The sequence below is a fragment of the Harpegnathos saltator genome, unplaced genomic scaffold (assembly GCF_003227715.2).
Source record: "Harpegnathos saltator strain DR-91 unplaced genomic scaffold, Hsal_v8.6 scaffold844, whole genome shotgun sequence".
NCBI lineage: Eukaryota > Metazoa > Arthropoda > Insecta > Hymenoptera > Formicidae > Harpegnathos > Harpegnathos saltator.
Window position 1 is genome coordinate 2,308,499 of NW_020230698.1, and position 17,531 is coordinate 2,326,029.

Consider the following 17,531-nt stretch of genomic DNA (forward strand, 5'->3'; position numbering starts at 1 on the left):
AATTGGTACAAAAATAACGATTTCTTGTTTGAAAGTAAAAAAATATACATTATCAATTGTAAAAAAAGAAAGAGTTCTCACAATATTTCTCTTTTGATTCCAGACAGAGAATCCATATTTGCGCAATAAGATTCTCAATTAATATCATATAATCGAATAACCATGTAACAACTATTGTTAGGACAAATTTAGATATTCTAATCCTAATCTATGCTTTATCTGAGGAAATCCCAAGAAATTTCTATACGACTTTTCCTACCTAATTCGTTTCATTTTATTTCAACTTTGAAGATTATATTATATAATCAATTACTTTTTATCTTACGTAATCTTATGTACGAAAAGAATATTTCCCTACAAATAAAGACACATTATTATTACATTATTATCGATCCACCGGACGGAAAGCTAAAAATTTCAAAGGAACCAAGCAACTCTCCGAACAAAGGTCGACTCAGAGTCAATGCGGCGATCGACCGTCGATCTTCCAATTGATCAAATCGATCTCTGTCGACTAGAAAGTAGCCGGCCGAATAGATGCGAAACGCGATGCCCAACGTGCACATCTTTCGGCGCGTTCCACTGGCTCCCCACACCGACCGAGCTTTTAATTTGTTAGACGCAATTAATTACGTCTTATACGTAATTAATGAGGCGCGCAGCGGTATCACACAGCGCCGGCCACCGCCGGCCACCGTGGCATCCGGTGTGAGGTAATCGGTTGGCGAATACAGCCACGCGTTTGCTTCACCATCCCAGAAATCTGCCGGCTGCGAGCCGAAGAACGTTAATCCCCTCGTTTCCGCGTCGCAGCGCGTTAAACGCGCGCCGTCCTCCGTCGTCGCCGCGACTTCGATCGTTATATCTTCGACCGGGGATCTGCAAACGCGCCACGCACGAAAGTAGGATTCATTCCTCTTTCCCGGGATGATACTTTACTCAAGTGCGCGCGCGTTCGTCCTTCTCTTCTCTCCTCAGGAGAGGAGAGGACTCCTCTGTCCTCCGCGTGGGCAACAGGACTCCTACATCTTCCTACTGTTCCTACCGCTTCTTATTCTGTCGTCTCTTATCGCCACTTATCATTCCCTCTGGACGACGAAAAAGAATCCGGTGACCGTGAAACTTAATCGCATTACCGTCGAGAATTGCATCTGCCGCATCCTCGTAATACCTCCGTCCTGTCAGGCACGAAAACGCGGTGTATCTATCAAAGCCGTCCCGAGCATGTCGCTCTGCCTCCGCCTTCTTCCCGGAAATTTCAAATCCGATCTGTGCGCTCAACGTTTAATTCCAATTCCGTGCGTTCATATCAAGAATTGGCCTCGTTACAGTCATTGTTACGCTATTGTTATTTTCCTGTTAATTATCGCGCATCGTAATATATTGTTGAAAATTTTAAGAGGGGAGGGAGAAGGTTAGAGGGGGAGGAGCTTTCTATTTTTAAACCCCGGTGTTCGTTGAAATCGATACCCGCCGATTATGACGGTTGAATGCAACACGTGTCGTGAATTACACGAATTAATGTGTCAAATGTATATATACATACAGTAATGCAAATTTAATGAAATTTATATGGAGCATGCTCACGCGGCGTAATAAACCGACGGCAGCTGTTACGCGGAGGGTAAAAAGAGACGTTCGTGCCCGGGATATTTTACGTACGAGCTCGTAGCGAGCTGTTGCCGGCTATGAAATTTCTTGCTTTCGCAGCGAACAATCACGCGCGACTGGAAATTCTCTGCTTTTTGCTGACGTGTACGTGTGTACACGCTTCGATCGTTCGTGCAATCGGCATCGCCGGCCGGGCAAAGACCCGAAATCGTAACTCGCGACTAGGATAAAAATTATTCCGCCATGACGAACACGCGCCCGCGCGTAATACGCGCGAAATAAAAAATACATACCGAATTGCGAGAGAATGTGATGGAGACACCAATTGTCCAGCACCTCCGTGCGTCGTGAAAGAAAGAACGAAACGAGAAATAAATGCGTGCGCTGCGACTGAATCTGCTCGAAACGGACGAGGCGCAGGAACGAGCTGGAGCAGCATCGCGCTCTTCCGGAACTTTTAATTAACTGTGATATTATTCCTCGCAAAGCTTCCTCTCCCCCCTCCCCTTGGCCCACTCCTGCGTTTTATTTTCCTCTTTTCTTTAATATGACTCGTTCCCTCCACGATGAACTCCGTTATCCTCCTTACTTCCTGACGTTACAACGCTCCCCCCGTGGGATATAGCGGCACTTTAATCAAGCGGTTCTCATAGAATGTTAAAAACTAATTACGATACAGCTCTCGCGAATGCTATTCTTATCTTTTTCCTGCGCGAAGCAATTGATACCATTGGCGCGATCAATCACGGCGCGCGTAAACGACGCTTTATGCATCATAATACATTTTGTGTGCTAATAACGTCGTATATCAACGGCGGGGCCGTGATTTCAAGCTAGGAAATCGAAAACTCCGCTCTCGTTATACGTACAGTATTTCACAGGAAACGTCCCGAAGGACACCGCGCTATGCAAATATGACAAGTTTCATTTGTTCCTCTCGGTTATTCCGTTCATTCGTCTTATTCGCGGTGCTGGCCGTGTAAATTCACACTCGGAATATAAATCGTCGACGTGCGCGTGTCAGCATCGCGATGCCGATTGACCAGAAGCGTCGATGAACAATTTTTTTTTCCGATACTCTCGGGACGCACACCGGAAGAAGAGATTGGCTGAATTATCGCGACGATGAACGAACCGAACGCGGTTTGGTCGAGAGTTCACTTTTTATGAGCCAAATCCGATTTCAAGAACGAGGAACTCGCTTTCCTTCGATCAAACCGCGTTTGGTTCGTTCATCGTCGCTCTCATTCAACCAATCTTTTTCCTCCTGCGGCGTTATTTTTCTGTTGTGCGCGGAGGAATCTTTAAGAAAATTCAAAGACCTCAGATACAAGTATCAGAATTCGTTCTCTGGGATTTTAATCGAGAAAGATTGGTCTGTTGAGGAAGAAAAGGGAAACTTCATTATACAACAAATTAACCGACTGTGCTCGAAACGGTTGTGACACCTCCCAGCTGAAAACATTTGTATACTCCCCGCTTACATGTGGATCTGTGCCAAGCAGTTGAAGAGCATTTTCGTGTAAAACGCTCGGATGCCTGTCAAACACAATTCATTATGCCGGTTGAAAGTGAGGAACGCGGTGGGTGAAAAGCAAATTGTGTTTTATGACTCATCCGTTTTACGACCCACGACCCGTGGGCTCACAAGTCGAATCCGTCGCCAGAAATCACGTAAATCAAGTTGAAGTCGTGTGGAAATCATCGGTCGATTTGACATTTTTCAGATTTTATCGCGATATCTGGAGGACATTACGTAAATATCGACGATCTAGTCGTTATTCAACTTGTACCATACTCAAATCGAATCGATATATTGATATATCCATAGTTCGACTCATCTGAAACGTGATATCAATGAAATCGTGAATAATTGATCAGCAGTTATATCGATAAAGAAATTTATTTTTATTAAATCGAGAAATTATCACTGATATCGATTCAATCGTCGACTTGTGAACTCGAAGTGCGCGTATAGGGCAGGTAGAATATCTCGAATTATTTTGCCTCCGTCGTTCCTTTCCGCTGTTGCTCGTTAGTTGATTAATCGAGGACATTTATTCCGCGCGACAGAGCAACGAGCACCGGCGAATGCATCAGGAACCTCGGTATTCCATTCAAGAAAAGCTCGTCACACGATCAGCGCGCGAAACGCGATACGACCCTTGTCGCGCGTGGATCAATTTAATTACGCGGGGGAACAGGAGACTGTACTTGCGGTAAACAAAAGCGAAAAATTAGTCGGCGAATAGTAGTAGAATAGCAAATTGCGAGCGCACTCGATCGTCTCGACAGGCGTTCTTATTTTTAAACAAGAGAAAGAAAGGAGTCATTTATATTCCTTTCTCTATAGGTTTCTTTTTTCTGCTGAGACGCCAATATTTTTAAACACGCACACGATATTTATTTTCTCACCAATGCTTTCTTTTTTTTATACAAAATACTCCATTAATTCAATCCCGTCTCGAAAAGTCGAGATATCGAATCGTCCAATCAGACGCAACATATTTATATAAATATTTCGGCGCTTTGATTGTGTGGACTATTCTCTAGGAATCAGCTATTTCAAAGCAGCCGATGTGTTGCTATATGTCGAGTTGACAGCTTTAATTAGTATCAATTAATCTCGGCATATAATTATTGGAAATAATGTGTATCGAATGAAATTGCTCTAATTTACGACTTGATATTCTCCTCTTGTCGCTTCTCTATCGCCATTTTACTATTTCTGTCATTTTGAAACGTCTCTTTACTAAATCAGGTACAAATTCGTTGTTTATATTTTACGCAGATTAATGTAAAACTGTCAAATCGACATTGAAGCAATATTGTCGATTCCTTCAATGGTCCACAATCATGGTACACAAATATTTAGATATTGTTACGTTTGACTGGACGATCCGATATTTCGGGATTTTTCGGGATGCACTGCATTATAACAGAGCCTTCTGTATTCATTGATCGTATTGAGCCTCGATATTTCCGACGAATATTCTTATCAGATTCTCGTTTGGTATAAGTGAAACTTAGAATCCTACGAGGACGCGTTTGCAATCTTGAATGTTTTCAAGAGATGCAAATTTCGCCGAAACAAAGTTATGCACTTTAGGAATCAAGTAAACGCGTATTTGAACAGGGACTGTTGCGGACTTTGAATACATTGAGCTCGTTCGCTGATCGTAATCCCCGAATAATTGAGCGGAGTCCCTCGCTCCCGTTTCCTGACTCTCGACATAATCACGACGACCTGGATCAACAATCGGTATTTATTCGGACGTTTCACTATTTGCCACTAGGACTGGGTCGAACGACGCTATAAATACTCCAATATATTTGGGAGCACTTTGATTTCCTAGATCGATGCTGTACGACACTTGCTCGTCTTTGTGTGTCGAAACACATCGTCTTCGAGCGCAAACCAATACGTGTGTCGTATTGACAGGAATCAGCCAAAAGAGAGGTCCATAGTAGTTGACTCAACGGCACAAAGCGCATTCCACAGGTAAACGAAGAACATTCTATTAGAACGTTGACGAAGAAAACAACGAGGACGATTACTACTCGCTTGACCAATAATTCGTCGCAGAAATCTCACAATGACGTGAAAACGTTGAAAAGTCGCGTGAAAGTAATGACGAAGCAAATCAATTTTACGACAATATGCGACAATTGAACAAAATTCAATGATCCGCTCTCTGTACACAAATTTATTTACTTAATTATTTATTTATGAGAAAAAAATCCCTTAAATCTGTAAAAATATTGTTGCAAACAGACCTATACGAGAGAAAACGCGTGGTAGAACATACCGTGTTCTACCACGCGTAATTTCCCTCGAGTTTAGTTTCTTTCAGTCATTTGTTAAAATTATTAAAATTTCGTCGCGCGTCATCAGCGGTGGGCTAAATTAATTGGAAATTGTTCGAGGCACAATGCGCGTGTAAATATTCCCTCGACAGCAATAGCGCGCAGTGTTCTTACTTCCTTCATTTACACAATTTTCAGCTGCATATTTTTTTGCTCATAATTATGACGTAGTTTGCGCATCCGCTTATACGGTATTAATTAACGCTCATATAGCTGGTACTTCTGCTTGATTTTACGTGGGTGAAAGTCGGGTTGTTTATTTATGAAGGGTTTACTCCGCTCGGCACGAGTTACTCTCGGTATATTTAAAAACTTTCCATCCGGATAAATATTTAAAACTCCATTAATTTCTATCGTAAAGGAAGGGGATTCAAAAGGGTCGAAAAGAATCGTATATATCACGCGTTAAGTGCGTGAGAGAATTCTACTTGACGCGATTTGGAGGAAATAAGACAAAAAGACGTATGTGTGTCTCGAAAGCATTATACGCCTCTGAAAAGACGCAACCATGAAATTATAAGCCCCGGAAAGCATATAAAGATAGAGAGGCTTCTCGTGAGAAATGTACGGAAGACGATCCGAAGTCACGGAGTGAACGTGTTAACACGCGCGAAGCGACGCGAGACGTGAATTCCGCCTGTAAGTAAGATTAAATGACATCAAGTATGATATATACGAGGGTTTAGCCCTTCCAGGGGACTTTATACAACATTTGGCAATTTTCTTACTCTCTTTTTCTGGACTGTTTCGTTCCCTTTCTCTTTCTCCGAGGAACGCAGATCGTTGCTGAGTCGCGCAAGCTATATTGTTTCGTCTTATTAAAAGCATAACCGAGAAAAAGATCAGACAAGAATCCTTAACGATATCCTTTTAATTCGTGGGATTTAATTTCATTTCAAGAGGAATAGTTTTTCCGAGACTTTTCGTCTCCTCCATCTCGTTTTCTTTTTTCCTTTCTCACAACGCTTTGTACTCTTGTGTATCGCTTTCAGCTGTTTTTTCCTTGACTAATAACGTCGTGATGCATCAAGGTACACCGGCGTTATTATTATAAAACCTTCGCGAAGATGGTATTTTCCACTTGACTTTAATATATCTACACTTTCCTCCTCGTCTCTACAATCCGTGTCAAGCCCGCAGCACTGGCAAGTGACAACTCCAGTCACTTAGCGTCTACCATTTTACGCTCTCATCCCGTCGGCTTTATTTTATTCCCTTCGCGGCCGCCTAATACAATTTGCCGAGCTAATAGCTCCAACGGATGTGCTTTTTGATCTCAAAGACACCATTAAGCGGCCGAGTCTAGGATAATACGCGCCATTTTACAGCCCGCCACTATCTAAAGACAACTCTCCTCGTTTCGGTAATCGACGCACTCCTTATTCTCCCGCTTTGCCTCACACAATTAGAGCTCGCCGATCGATGGAAAGAACATACGCACACCATGTTTATTTTCTTATCGGGACTTCCCGTCTTGCCGTTTATTATACACGATTTCACAATTACCCGGCAGCAATTATCGAATATTAACGTCTTCGAAATGGACTCCCGAATAGCTCGGGAAACAAACACGCTGTACTTTTCAATCTCAATGATTTTTAATTCGCTCAAATGTACACTATCCTATCAGCGTAATGCTCCTCCCTTTTATTGCTAGGCGTTGAAGCCTACCAAACGCAATTAGCAAAGTGACTTCTCCCATAAAGCGTCCGCGCGTTTAGAAGAGCCTTGAAAAATCATCGTGACGAGCTGAGCCGGGGCAATTTCGCTTCGCGTGATGCGGCGAAAACCTTATCGCGAGACTTTAATTGAAATTTTATGTTTGAGAGAGGGCAACCAAAATCCTCCGAAACAAAGGGGCGTACAGATATTACATTCAACTCGTTTCTCTTTCCCTCTCACTTTCTCTCATCGCGGTTCATCCGCTTCGTTTCGCGCGCGCAGGCGGGTAATTAAAATTCGGCGTGCGGATTAATCACCGGCAGACAGGGTGCTCAGATTCGCGGCTCGTTATTAGGAGACTTCTCGCGAATTATAAAGTTCATTTTCGAACATAACTGTCGGACATGAAAAAGGTAAGGTAAAAGATAACGAGTCCGAGCACTCACTATGCAAAGTACAATCTGTATATTGTTCGTTGCAAAATACTACACGAAAAGAAGACCTCAGTTTCTATCGATGAATAAGGATCAGATAAAAATTCACTGACGACTATCCGCTGCAGCTCGAAGAATTTGTCCGAACATTTAGCTACGTTAAAATTCGGCTGAGATAACTGAAAATAATTGACTGATCAGAAGCTGGGATCTTTTTATTCCTATAATCGTGTTCGGTCTTTGTTTTATCCAACGGAATATTCAGTTACACCGACGAAATTGTTTCTTTCGTGTGTAAACTTGAAACTGGCGATTCGGTTATAAGTATAGTAATGTAGTCAGATCTCGCTGAAAAGATTAATTAGTAGTAGCGATCGCTGCCATTATTGATACAGTTTGCAAACACAAACAGAGTGCCATCGCACGCAAGGCGGAAAGCCGTTAATCTCGCCGCAAACACAGAAAGTTGGCTTTAATATAATGTATACAGGGTGTTCCAAAGTTCAACTCATACTTCAGGAGTGTACCTAGAGAACATCGTAGACGAACTCTTTAATAGAAACTCATTGGTCTATTGCGGTCAAATTACAAGACAAGAGGGTCTTGAAGTTGGTCCTCTGGCTGTTTCATGCAAAATATGAAACAATATAGTTAGTTTTTAGATTCTAATAGATATGATAAAAGTGTATTATTCCATTTTAGTGGTGCCAGCTAATATAAACAAATGGCAGGAGTCTCGGGGACTTGTAAACAATTCCTGTTTGGTGACACGGTGAAGAGTTTTATATCCTTTTTCGTCACTTGGGGATACTCGCACCGCGGTCTCGGCTATATCATAGGACTGGGGGTGGAAAAATTATTTGAGGTCAGGATTATGTAACCTGTTTATATTCCCCGGCTGCTATTCATTGTAGCAGACTTAAGCGATATAGTAAATTCCTTTGTTTCTCTCTCCCGTTTGCAGATATCAATTTCTATTATAAACTGGTTCTACTGGGTTGCTTCGATACGCTCCTGAAATGCGAGTCAAACTTCTTGAGACACGCCGATGAACTTGTGCTACAGATTTCGCAGTGAAATTTTACTTCCAGTGATTAAAACCAATGAGAGATAAGACGGAAGAGTGTCCATTGGAAGTCAATGAATACTTATTTGGATTATCGTTAAATGGTTAAATGAAATAAATTAAGTGGAATACTTCTCTTATTTAGCTACAATAAAAACATTTACTAACTCGCTTTAAAGTAGTTGGCCTGTAAATTAATTTTTTTTCCAAAAGCGTCTTAAATTTTAACAATGAAAAATATATATATATATATTATTAATGAAAATACGATACATATATGTATACATGTACAGTTAAACGTATCGAAGCTGAAATAATCGAAATCAAGTTTATGTGAATATATTACATCTGATATTTTAGGCTTTCGTGAGGTAGAGAAGTATTTGATTTGATTTCCGGGTTTGTGTCGCATCTGTCTTGGATTTATTTCCGACGTTTCCAGTTCTTCAAGAGAAGAAACATTTAGAATAGAAATTGATCGTCTGAAAAGTTTCCATTTTTATGTGTGCATTTCGAAGGATGGCTAAGTGCCTGTTGGACGATTAGTTGATATAGAGAAGGGGAATCAAGAGGAGAAAGGAAGTATAATGATGGAAATGAGGTGTGTACTGTATTTTTCTGAAGCCGGAAATATTAATCGCTATGTTGGATTGGCTTTTATGCCGCTGTCCCTGCTTAGATCATTGGGACATTTATAAATCTCCACATTTTCGAGGGAAATAGGTGTTTGTTCTGACTAAAATTGAGAATTGATCAAATAAAATTGTGTGTTGTTTGTGCGTGAAGTATATTAAATTTATCGCATGTATGAGACAGTTTCCTATATCACGTTTCTAAATCTAGTGATCAAATTATTCTCGTGTTTCTAACGAAAAACAAAAGAACGATAGTTTTGGAAAAATTTATGTGAAAAGTAAAAAACAATTTCAGATAGCAGTTGACGTGTATGACAACTAATCTCTCATTCTTGTAATATAGCATTTGTTAGAGTACGGTATATATCGGTACATGTAATATATATGCTATATTTTTACACACATGTGGAACGCCGAAGTAAAAAGTCCCAGCCGAAAGTATCATACGCTAAAAAAGCGAGAAACGATTATTTCTTTATGGTTTTTTTAAATATTGCACAAAATTGACATTCTTGCAACAGTGCCAAAGTCATATATCGCAAACCATATTAATAAACATTTAACGTAGTTTTGTTCTTCGTGCTATTGTGTGAATAATTAGTTTCTTAAGAGTATTATCACGGGTTACCTTAGATAGCTCCATTCATACAAAATTGCGATGTGGATTGAGAAAGATTTTTCTCTTTCCTTTAACATCACATACAGAATCAGGCCATGACAGCGCGTCTCCGCTCCGTTTTATCGTGCGTCGCGCACTAAGACGATAAAATCCGAGGAGATTTCTTCGAGTATGGGCGGATTGCGCGGGTAAACGGGCTTCCGAATCTCCTTCTCCTTAAATATAGGGCGTGATAATACGTTGATAAGCGTATTCGCCGGTGGTGAATTGGAGCCGGTACAAAGTGGCATGATGGAAGCAGACCGCGGCTCTATCTTACGCATTCGAAATTCCCGACGAATTTCCATAGTAATTGTTGCAGCAGAACGCGGGCGCGTGGCGCCGCCGGCTTCTATTACTTACGGCCTTACTTACTCGTCCGCTGTATACAGTCGTATATTGCGAGCGTGAACGCGATGCAAACTTCTCGCGGTTTCACACATGTGCGCGTATACATATATTAATGCCGACTAAGGACTTCTGCGTCACGTAATTCAGCCAACTGACACAGCACAGTTTATCTCCAGGCCGGGTTACGCAGGGTTACGTTATACGTTATCGCCATTATTTGCTTAATTAGCGCACGATTACGTTTTAACGTCCTTCTGTATATCCAAATTGCTCTTGTATGAGCGACCTATTTTTGCCGGAGCGGCGATCTATTTTTGTTGCGATGTTTTTTTTGTGCGAGAGAACGAAATTTTGCGTCGTCGCGGCGTTAAAGTAAATGCGGGAGAGAGAGAAAGAGTGAGAAAAGAGGAGAGGGGCGAGTGTGTGTATGTGTGTGTGTGTGTGTGTGTGTGCGTGTGCGTGTACGCACGCTCGATAATATAAACCTGCGCTTTTATCCAATTTTATATTATTCGGATTCAGAAAGTAAATATACATTTATATCCCGGCTGAAATATAAACTCTCTCTGATATAAACAATGGTACGAGTTTTTCGGGGCTGCTGTTTACGGATAAAGAGTAACCATGTAAATTTTCCACACATTCAAGCTACGGTTACCTGTGATTAATCTCACAACGTCGTATCGGATTAATTTACTCGTCGGATCGTTGCAACTACCGCATAATGCAACTTCCAATATCGCACGACAAAGAAAAGCTCCTCCCGATAAAGGATTTTTCCATCAGCGTTCCGTTGGACGTTCACTGACAATTTTAAATTAAGCACTGAGGCACGACGATATTCTGAAAGAAAAAAATGAAAATGGTTAATCTTTCCAATAATGATAATTATTTTCAGAGCCAACTATGTCTTCTTGTCGTTTCAACGAAAAGTAACAGCAGCGATATACAATAAGCAATAATAAAAAGTTCTTGTCGCTATAGTAACATTTGCTACAAAACTGGCTCTTCTGGCTATAGTAATAATAACTATTATTATTATTTCAAATACATTACCCATTATTATTTGTTATTAATAATGGGAATATTATCCATTAGTATCCATTATTATTGATAACGCGAATATTATATATTCATTATTAAACCAGAAAAGATAATACAATTAATCGTGGAGAGAATCGAAATTGAACATAACACAGAATTATGGCAAAAAAAAAATATAGAAAAATCTACATTCGAGTTGCAATAACTCTTCCACTGTGTAATTAATTGCAGTCACAAGCACCGCTCTTTTTTTCCTCGGTTGATAACGGCAGACGTCGCGCGTTTCGACCGCGCGCATAATTCAGCCGCAAATCGCGAACGCACAATCGCACTCGCCCGGCCGCAAGTCTCGTGCGGCGCGTTTACTCTGCATCCGTCCGTTTCGTTCTAACGTAAGTTTGGTATTCAGCCGACGGCTACGGAAGTTTATCGCCCGATATATCGGCCACCATCGGCGTTGTTCGCTCAATTATCGCGCGATCAAGCGCGACTCCGCCGCGAACGCTCCCTCCGCGCCTCTCTCGAGCGTGCCGTCGAGCGCGCGCGGGCGCGTCGAGAACGGAAATATCGGGAATAAGCGGAGTGACGCGCGCGACACGAATTCTCGCAGGCTGATATGAAATTTGCCACGTTCAGGTGGCAAGGCGAACGCAACGCGCTGCACGAGCTCGAGCGTACTCGTATCTCGCGGGATGTAGGCGTGGATCTCCCCCGGCGCAACGCGGAAAATGTTGCCCGGGCGACGCCGGCGTCGACGTCGCTATATAGTCTCAACGTCGCTTTTTATGTTCCCAGGACTTTGTCACGGGTCTGAGTATACTGTCTCGCGGCTCGATAGACGAGAAACTCCGCTGGACGTTTTCTCTTTACGACATCAACGGGGACGGCTGTATCACGCGCGAGGAAATGACCGACATCGTGACTGCCGTGTACGAGCTGATGGGGAAATTCGCTGATCCGAACCTGGATCACCAGGGCGTGCGCGAGAAGGTGGATCGTATGTTTCAGGTGAGAAGACGCGGATAGAGGCTCTTGGACACGGAGAGAAAATATCGTGGTGATAAATTGCGTTCAAATCATACGTCCCTTTCGACAATCTTTTTTTGTAGGGCTCGACCATATCGATATTGTGGGTTATTACAGAAAATGTAAATAATAAATAAACAACACAGTCGAATGATTATAAGACTATATGGTAAAAATGTACGTAATTTTTTTTTCAACAAATACGTAGTGATTTCAGTTATTGTTCTGTATGGTTCGAAATTACAAAAAGTCTACTGTAATTTTCATTGGAATATTTTCTCCGTGTACCGTTTCGCTTAAAAGGGAGAAAGAATTTTTATTGAATACATAATGTAATAAATACATTTTGTTGAATATAATAAATTCGGTAATTTAGGTTAATGCATATATTGGGGATAGATCGCAGAATAGCTTAATCTTCACGGAGAATTATTTAGTCTCTCTTTAAGGATAAATTCCGCAGGAGAGTGTTAATTGAGTCGAGAGTGTTAATTGATTCAGCGACTAGGGGAAGAGCGCGACAAAGAAATAAATGAATTTCGTACGTCCTCGAAACGCGCGATGCTTGTCGATAATTCGTTCACTCCGAGGAGAGGAAACGGGTGTCTGCGGAGTGTACATTCGCGAGAGAGACAGGAACGAGCCTTTCTTTTTAGCGGCTGTCACATTGTTAGCTGCGGATGACAATGCCCGCAGTGCACTCGTTCTCCTCACCTACCTCTCACCGCCGGCGGCGGAAAAAGGAGCAAACTGTTTTACAGAGACAATTTGCGCAGATGACGTGTCTTCTGTATGTCCGATTCAGGCACCGCGCGCTTCGTCAGTTCTGTGACGGCTGGAGTTCAAAGAGTTAGCGTTTTTAAGATACACACGACGTTGACAATCGAATAGCGTGTCATGCCGACGCGGGCGCCCACGCGCGGAGTAGCTGCATGCGGTATTTCGGCGAAATATTTACCGAGAGCGAATGAGATCGCGTTCGAGTGTGGCGAAAGCTGACAAGAAAATGTCGGACTGACGACAGAATTATCGTCAGCAGAAACATTTTTTTTGTTTAATGTTACTACAGTATTAACCTCTTAGGCACGACGCGCCACTCTAGTGACTCACTCACTCACCCACCGTTTGAATTAACTGGTCGTTTTCATATGTCTTGTTTCACACTTCTTTTGCCTTCACAACGTTTTATAACAGTGTTAACAATATACACACAGAATATACAGTCTTTGTTTTTGATACGTCAGTGTCAGGTATGAATTGTTGCTTTTCGTTTAAATAAATATACCATTTGCTTTTTTCAACATGCCGATCCGTATCCTTATAATTTTCCACAAAATCTGAAAAAGCATTACGAAATTGTATCGTATGTTCAAAGAACGACGTAAGACGAAGATCGCGCTATGAGTGTGAAGATTGTGACGTGGGTTTATGTGTCGTACCGTGCTTTAAAATATATCATACTCAATTGTATTATTAATTATTAAAGTAAATTATTAAAGTTAAAGTATACGTATCATATCTTTAAGAAAAATTATAATTTAATCATCAAAAACTTCATTCCAATGTGCTCGCGTAGAGAGAACAGCATTGTCCGTCACACATTGCAGTGCTGTATCGTTTGCGCGTAATTCGCGTCGAACTCTGCCGAATCGTATAGAGAAACAGCCCCGCGCAAAATTCAGCCGTGCCTAAGAGGTTAATGATAATAATCTATATGAATGTTGCGACTGCTACTTCCTTGGTAAGGCAATGAGAAGACACAGTTGACGCCGAAGATGACTACAATTTTATTAAAATCAAGCATTTTTTCTCTCAGTGCGTTATATCGAGAGACAAGTGTCCTCGTTGTTATCTCGGCAAAGTTGTATCCCCGGATTTCGTGCCGGTTGGAATTCTTACACTGTTCAGCGAGAAATTCAACGAGATACATTCAACGAGAAGCGCCGACGTTGCATGTACGTAAGAGTGAAACTACGAGAGGCAGGGAAAGAACGATACACGAACGCGCCCAGCTCTCACATCGCTTCACCCCAACCACGACGCGGCGGAGAGAAAGAACGAGGGAGATGCGTGTTCGCATGTGTATTCCCGACAAATGCTCCTTTGCATGGGTCGACGTTCAATTTCACCGTCGGACGATACCGGAGAGAGTTTTCGGTCGGAAGCTCGTCTCGTAATCTGCTACCGGCGAGCTCGTTAAGCTGCCACTGTACCCTCTTCCCCGCCCTTCTGCCCCGAGATTCTCATCTTCGATTCCGTGTAGCCGTTTGAATTCACTGACGCTTGAATCTCCCTACCGCTACCGTTGACGCAGAAAGCAAACGCAAATTTTGACGGTAAAGGCGATGCGAGACCGGAAAGGGTAAACGCCTTGTTTAGGGGCGCTTTTGAAACATGCACACCGATACATGTGTACGCGTCCGTGGCCGTGCGTCCGACGGCCACGAAACCTCAAGAGAAAGAGAGAGAGAGAGAGAGAGAAAGAGGGGGGGGAGATGGGATTAGTACAACACGAGGATCCAACTCGAAACCGCAGTATATGCGCGAGCACCTTATGTTTACATACTATATACTATACGGATAGTTTAAATTCTAATTGCCTGCGGTTCCAGTTCCTCAAAGACCCCAAGGGCCTCGCGCGCAAGGAACCGCGCTTACTCCTCAATCTAACTTGAAGCCACTGACGCGCTACGGCACACGTTATACAATAAATACGGCACTCAGCTCTTAATTACAATCTATTATTTTCATCCGGGGCTCTCTTGAAAAGAGTTAATTAATTTTTTCTCCTTGGGTCAGGCAAAGTGCATCCTCCCTCCGCTTGCATTAGCAAATTGCTTCGGGAAGAAAGAAAGAGACTCTGTGATTAAACCGTTTAAATGATGAGGTGAACAAAGGATGTAAGTTTTCTATAATTGACTCTCTCTCTCTTTCTCTCTCTCTCTCTCTCTCTCTCTCTCTCTCTCTCAAGCTGAGACGAAGTTGCACCAGAAAAGATCTGTCGAAGAGTCACTCAAGAGAAAAGAAGAAGATCTGTTTATCTTGCGCGTATATATCGTTCATTCAATCGTGCTATTCTTCATTAAGGAAGAAATGGCTAATCTCGTAAAATTACAGTCACTTTCGGTGTCAACTATATCTTCTTGTAGTTTCAACAAGTAAAAAGTAGCAGCGATGCGAACGTGGGATTATTATTACTATCACTATAGTAATATTATAGATTTATGTACATAGATTGAGTGCTACACAAGAGGTCGCGAAAAGCTGACTGAAAAAGAGTATCCTGTTAATGCAGACATTCGATCTTTGTCCAACTTGACTCCTCTTGTAGCCCAGCTAGCTAGACAATGTCAAGCTAGACAAAGATCGAATGCCTGGCGATAATGGAAGGGGAAGCTTTTCAAATTTTGTGCTCAAACTTGTCACAAAAAGCCACAGTGTACGAGGAGTATGTATGCAATGTGTCTGATCGAAAGGAACATCCTTTACCATCCTGTGAAACCACTTCGATAATTATTGAGATGTCAATGGAATTTACGACGATGCATTGTATATTTTTATTTGGCGCTGAAAAGTAAAAAGAAAAAAAAGTCTTTTTCCTTATATTATTATTTTATATGTTATTTTGTCTCTGTTCAAAAGCTTGTCGTCTTGACAGAGATCTGGTGGCGAAATTAGATTGTTCAATAGGAAATTCGCAGGAATTTTTACAATAAACTCCAAGCCTACAACCCCATAGTCGGGTATAGTTTTATTCTTTTTATTCTCTTTTTCAATAATCCGCCGTCGAAAAAGTAGTTAATACATTACGACCAAGTTGTACCCAAACATAAAAATCTCTTTGCTTTGAACCTTTCACGCAAAGTCCTGCGAACAATAGATCGCCAGTCGTCGATAATTAACGAATTTTTTCGGCACACTTCGGTCCAGACACTCTATAAGTATAAGTATGTCTATGAATAGCATTTACTGGAAGAATCCTTCTCCTCACTACGTATATAGCTACAAATATCAAACATTCTTTTCTCAGCGTAAATACGCCACGTCGCTGCAGCCCGCGACGCTAATCGAATCGACGTGTACAGTCGTGTGTCGTTATGAAGCGCGAGACATATTTCGATAATGGTAGTGCAAACTATCGGTGGCCGTTCGCGCGCCATCCAATTAAACGTTACTCCAAAGTGCTCGCCCGCACTACTCTACCGTCGGGTCTTTTGATTCCGACACGATATGTAATACATCGACGCGAGCTATCAATTCCGCGATTCACCAGAGAGCGAAACGGCCGCTCGACTGACAAGCACTGGGATTTCTATACGCGGACGTTACTTGCTATATTCCGCGGTTAAACTTCACGGTCGCGATATCAATATCACCTGCTACGTGAATGACCCGCGCGGCATCGCGCTATTTGCCAAGTCGTCACGCCGCGATACGTGCGGAGAATACCAGTACGATATAATATCGCCGCGTCGCGGACTCGCGATAATCAATTATAAGCGCGCTAATTCGCGAAAGCGAGCGCTTCTCCGTTAATACGCCGGATAAATTGCGAATAAATCAAACCGGAGGCGGAGGTAGACAATCGACGATGATACTGAAAGCTCCATTAATGCTGTCCCATTCCGAAAAATCCAGATATCGAACCGTCCAGTCAGATGAGACGAATCTAAATATTCACGCGCATCGCGCGACTGTCGAGTATTCGAGGAATTATCAATGCTACTCCAAAGCAGCTAGTCTGTCGGTTTGACAGCTTCACCTCGCAATCTCTGTACAATTATCGGAAATAATATGTATTGAATGAAATTGTTGTAATTTCAATACTTACGACGCGGCGACCTCTTGTTACTTCTCCGCTTCCATTTCATCATTTGTATTATTCCGAAATGTCTCTTTGTCAAACCAGCTTACCAATCCGTTACTCATTCATATTTCTTCGGCGCTGCGCCGATTAATATAAAACTATCAAATGTGTGGTGACAGATCGACTGCGTGACGTACTTTTCAAATATCCGCGAATATTCACACCTCAAAAGTTTGATACTCGAATATAATGCCTCGATGTTTTGGAAATTCGGGATTTCGAAGTTCTGAAGAATCTCGGAGCTTCAAATATAATTTATAGCGATTCGCGTTAAGAGGATACATTGCGCTCGTTCTACAATTTTCCGCAA

At 42.1% G+C, this 17,531-nt stretch overlaps 1 protein-coding gene across 3 annotated transcripts in view; it reads left to right on the forward strand.

Moving 5' to 3' along the window:
• The window catches only part of LOC105188015 (Kv channel-interacting protein 4), a 136,432-nt gene that overhangs the window by 107,443 nt on the left and 11,458 nt on the right, over window positions 1-17,531 (forward strand). For all 3 annotated transcript variants that reach the window (XR_003114273.1, XM_025307244.1, XM_019843554.2), the window contains exon 7: window positions 12,124-12,336. Coding sequence is in view for 2 of the 3 variants with exons in the window: in XM_025307244.1 (XP_025163029.1) it covers window positions 12,124-12,336 (213 nt within the window). In the remaining variant the exon portion in view is untranslated. The remainder of the gene's footprint in view (window positions 1-12,123; window positions 12,337-17,531) is intronic.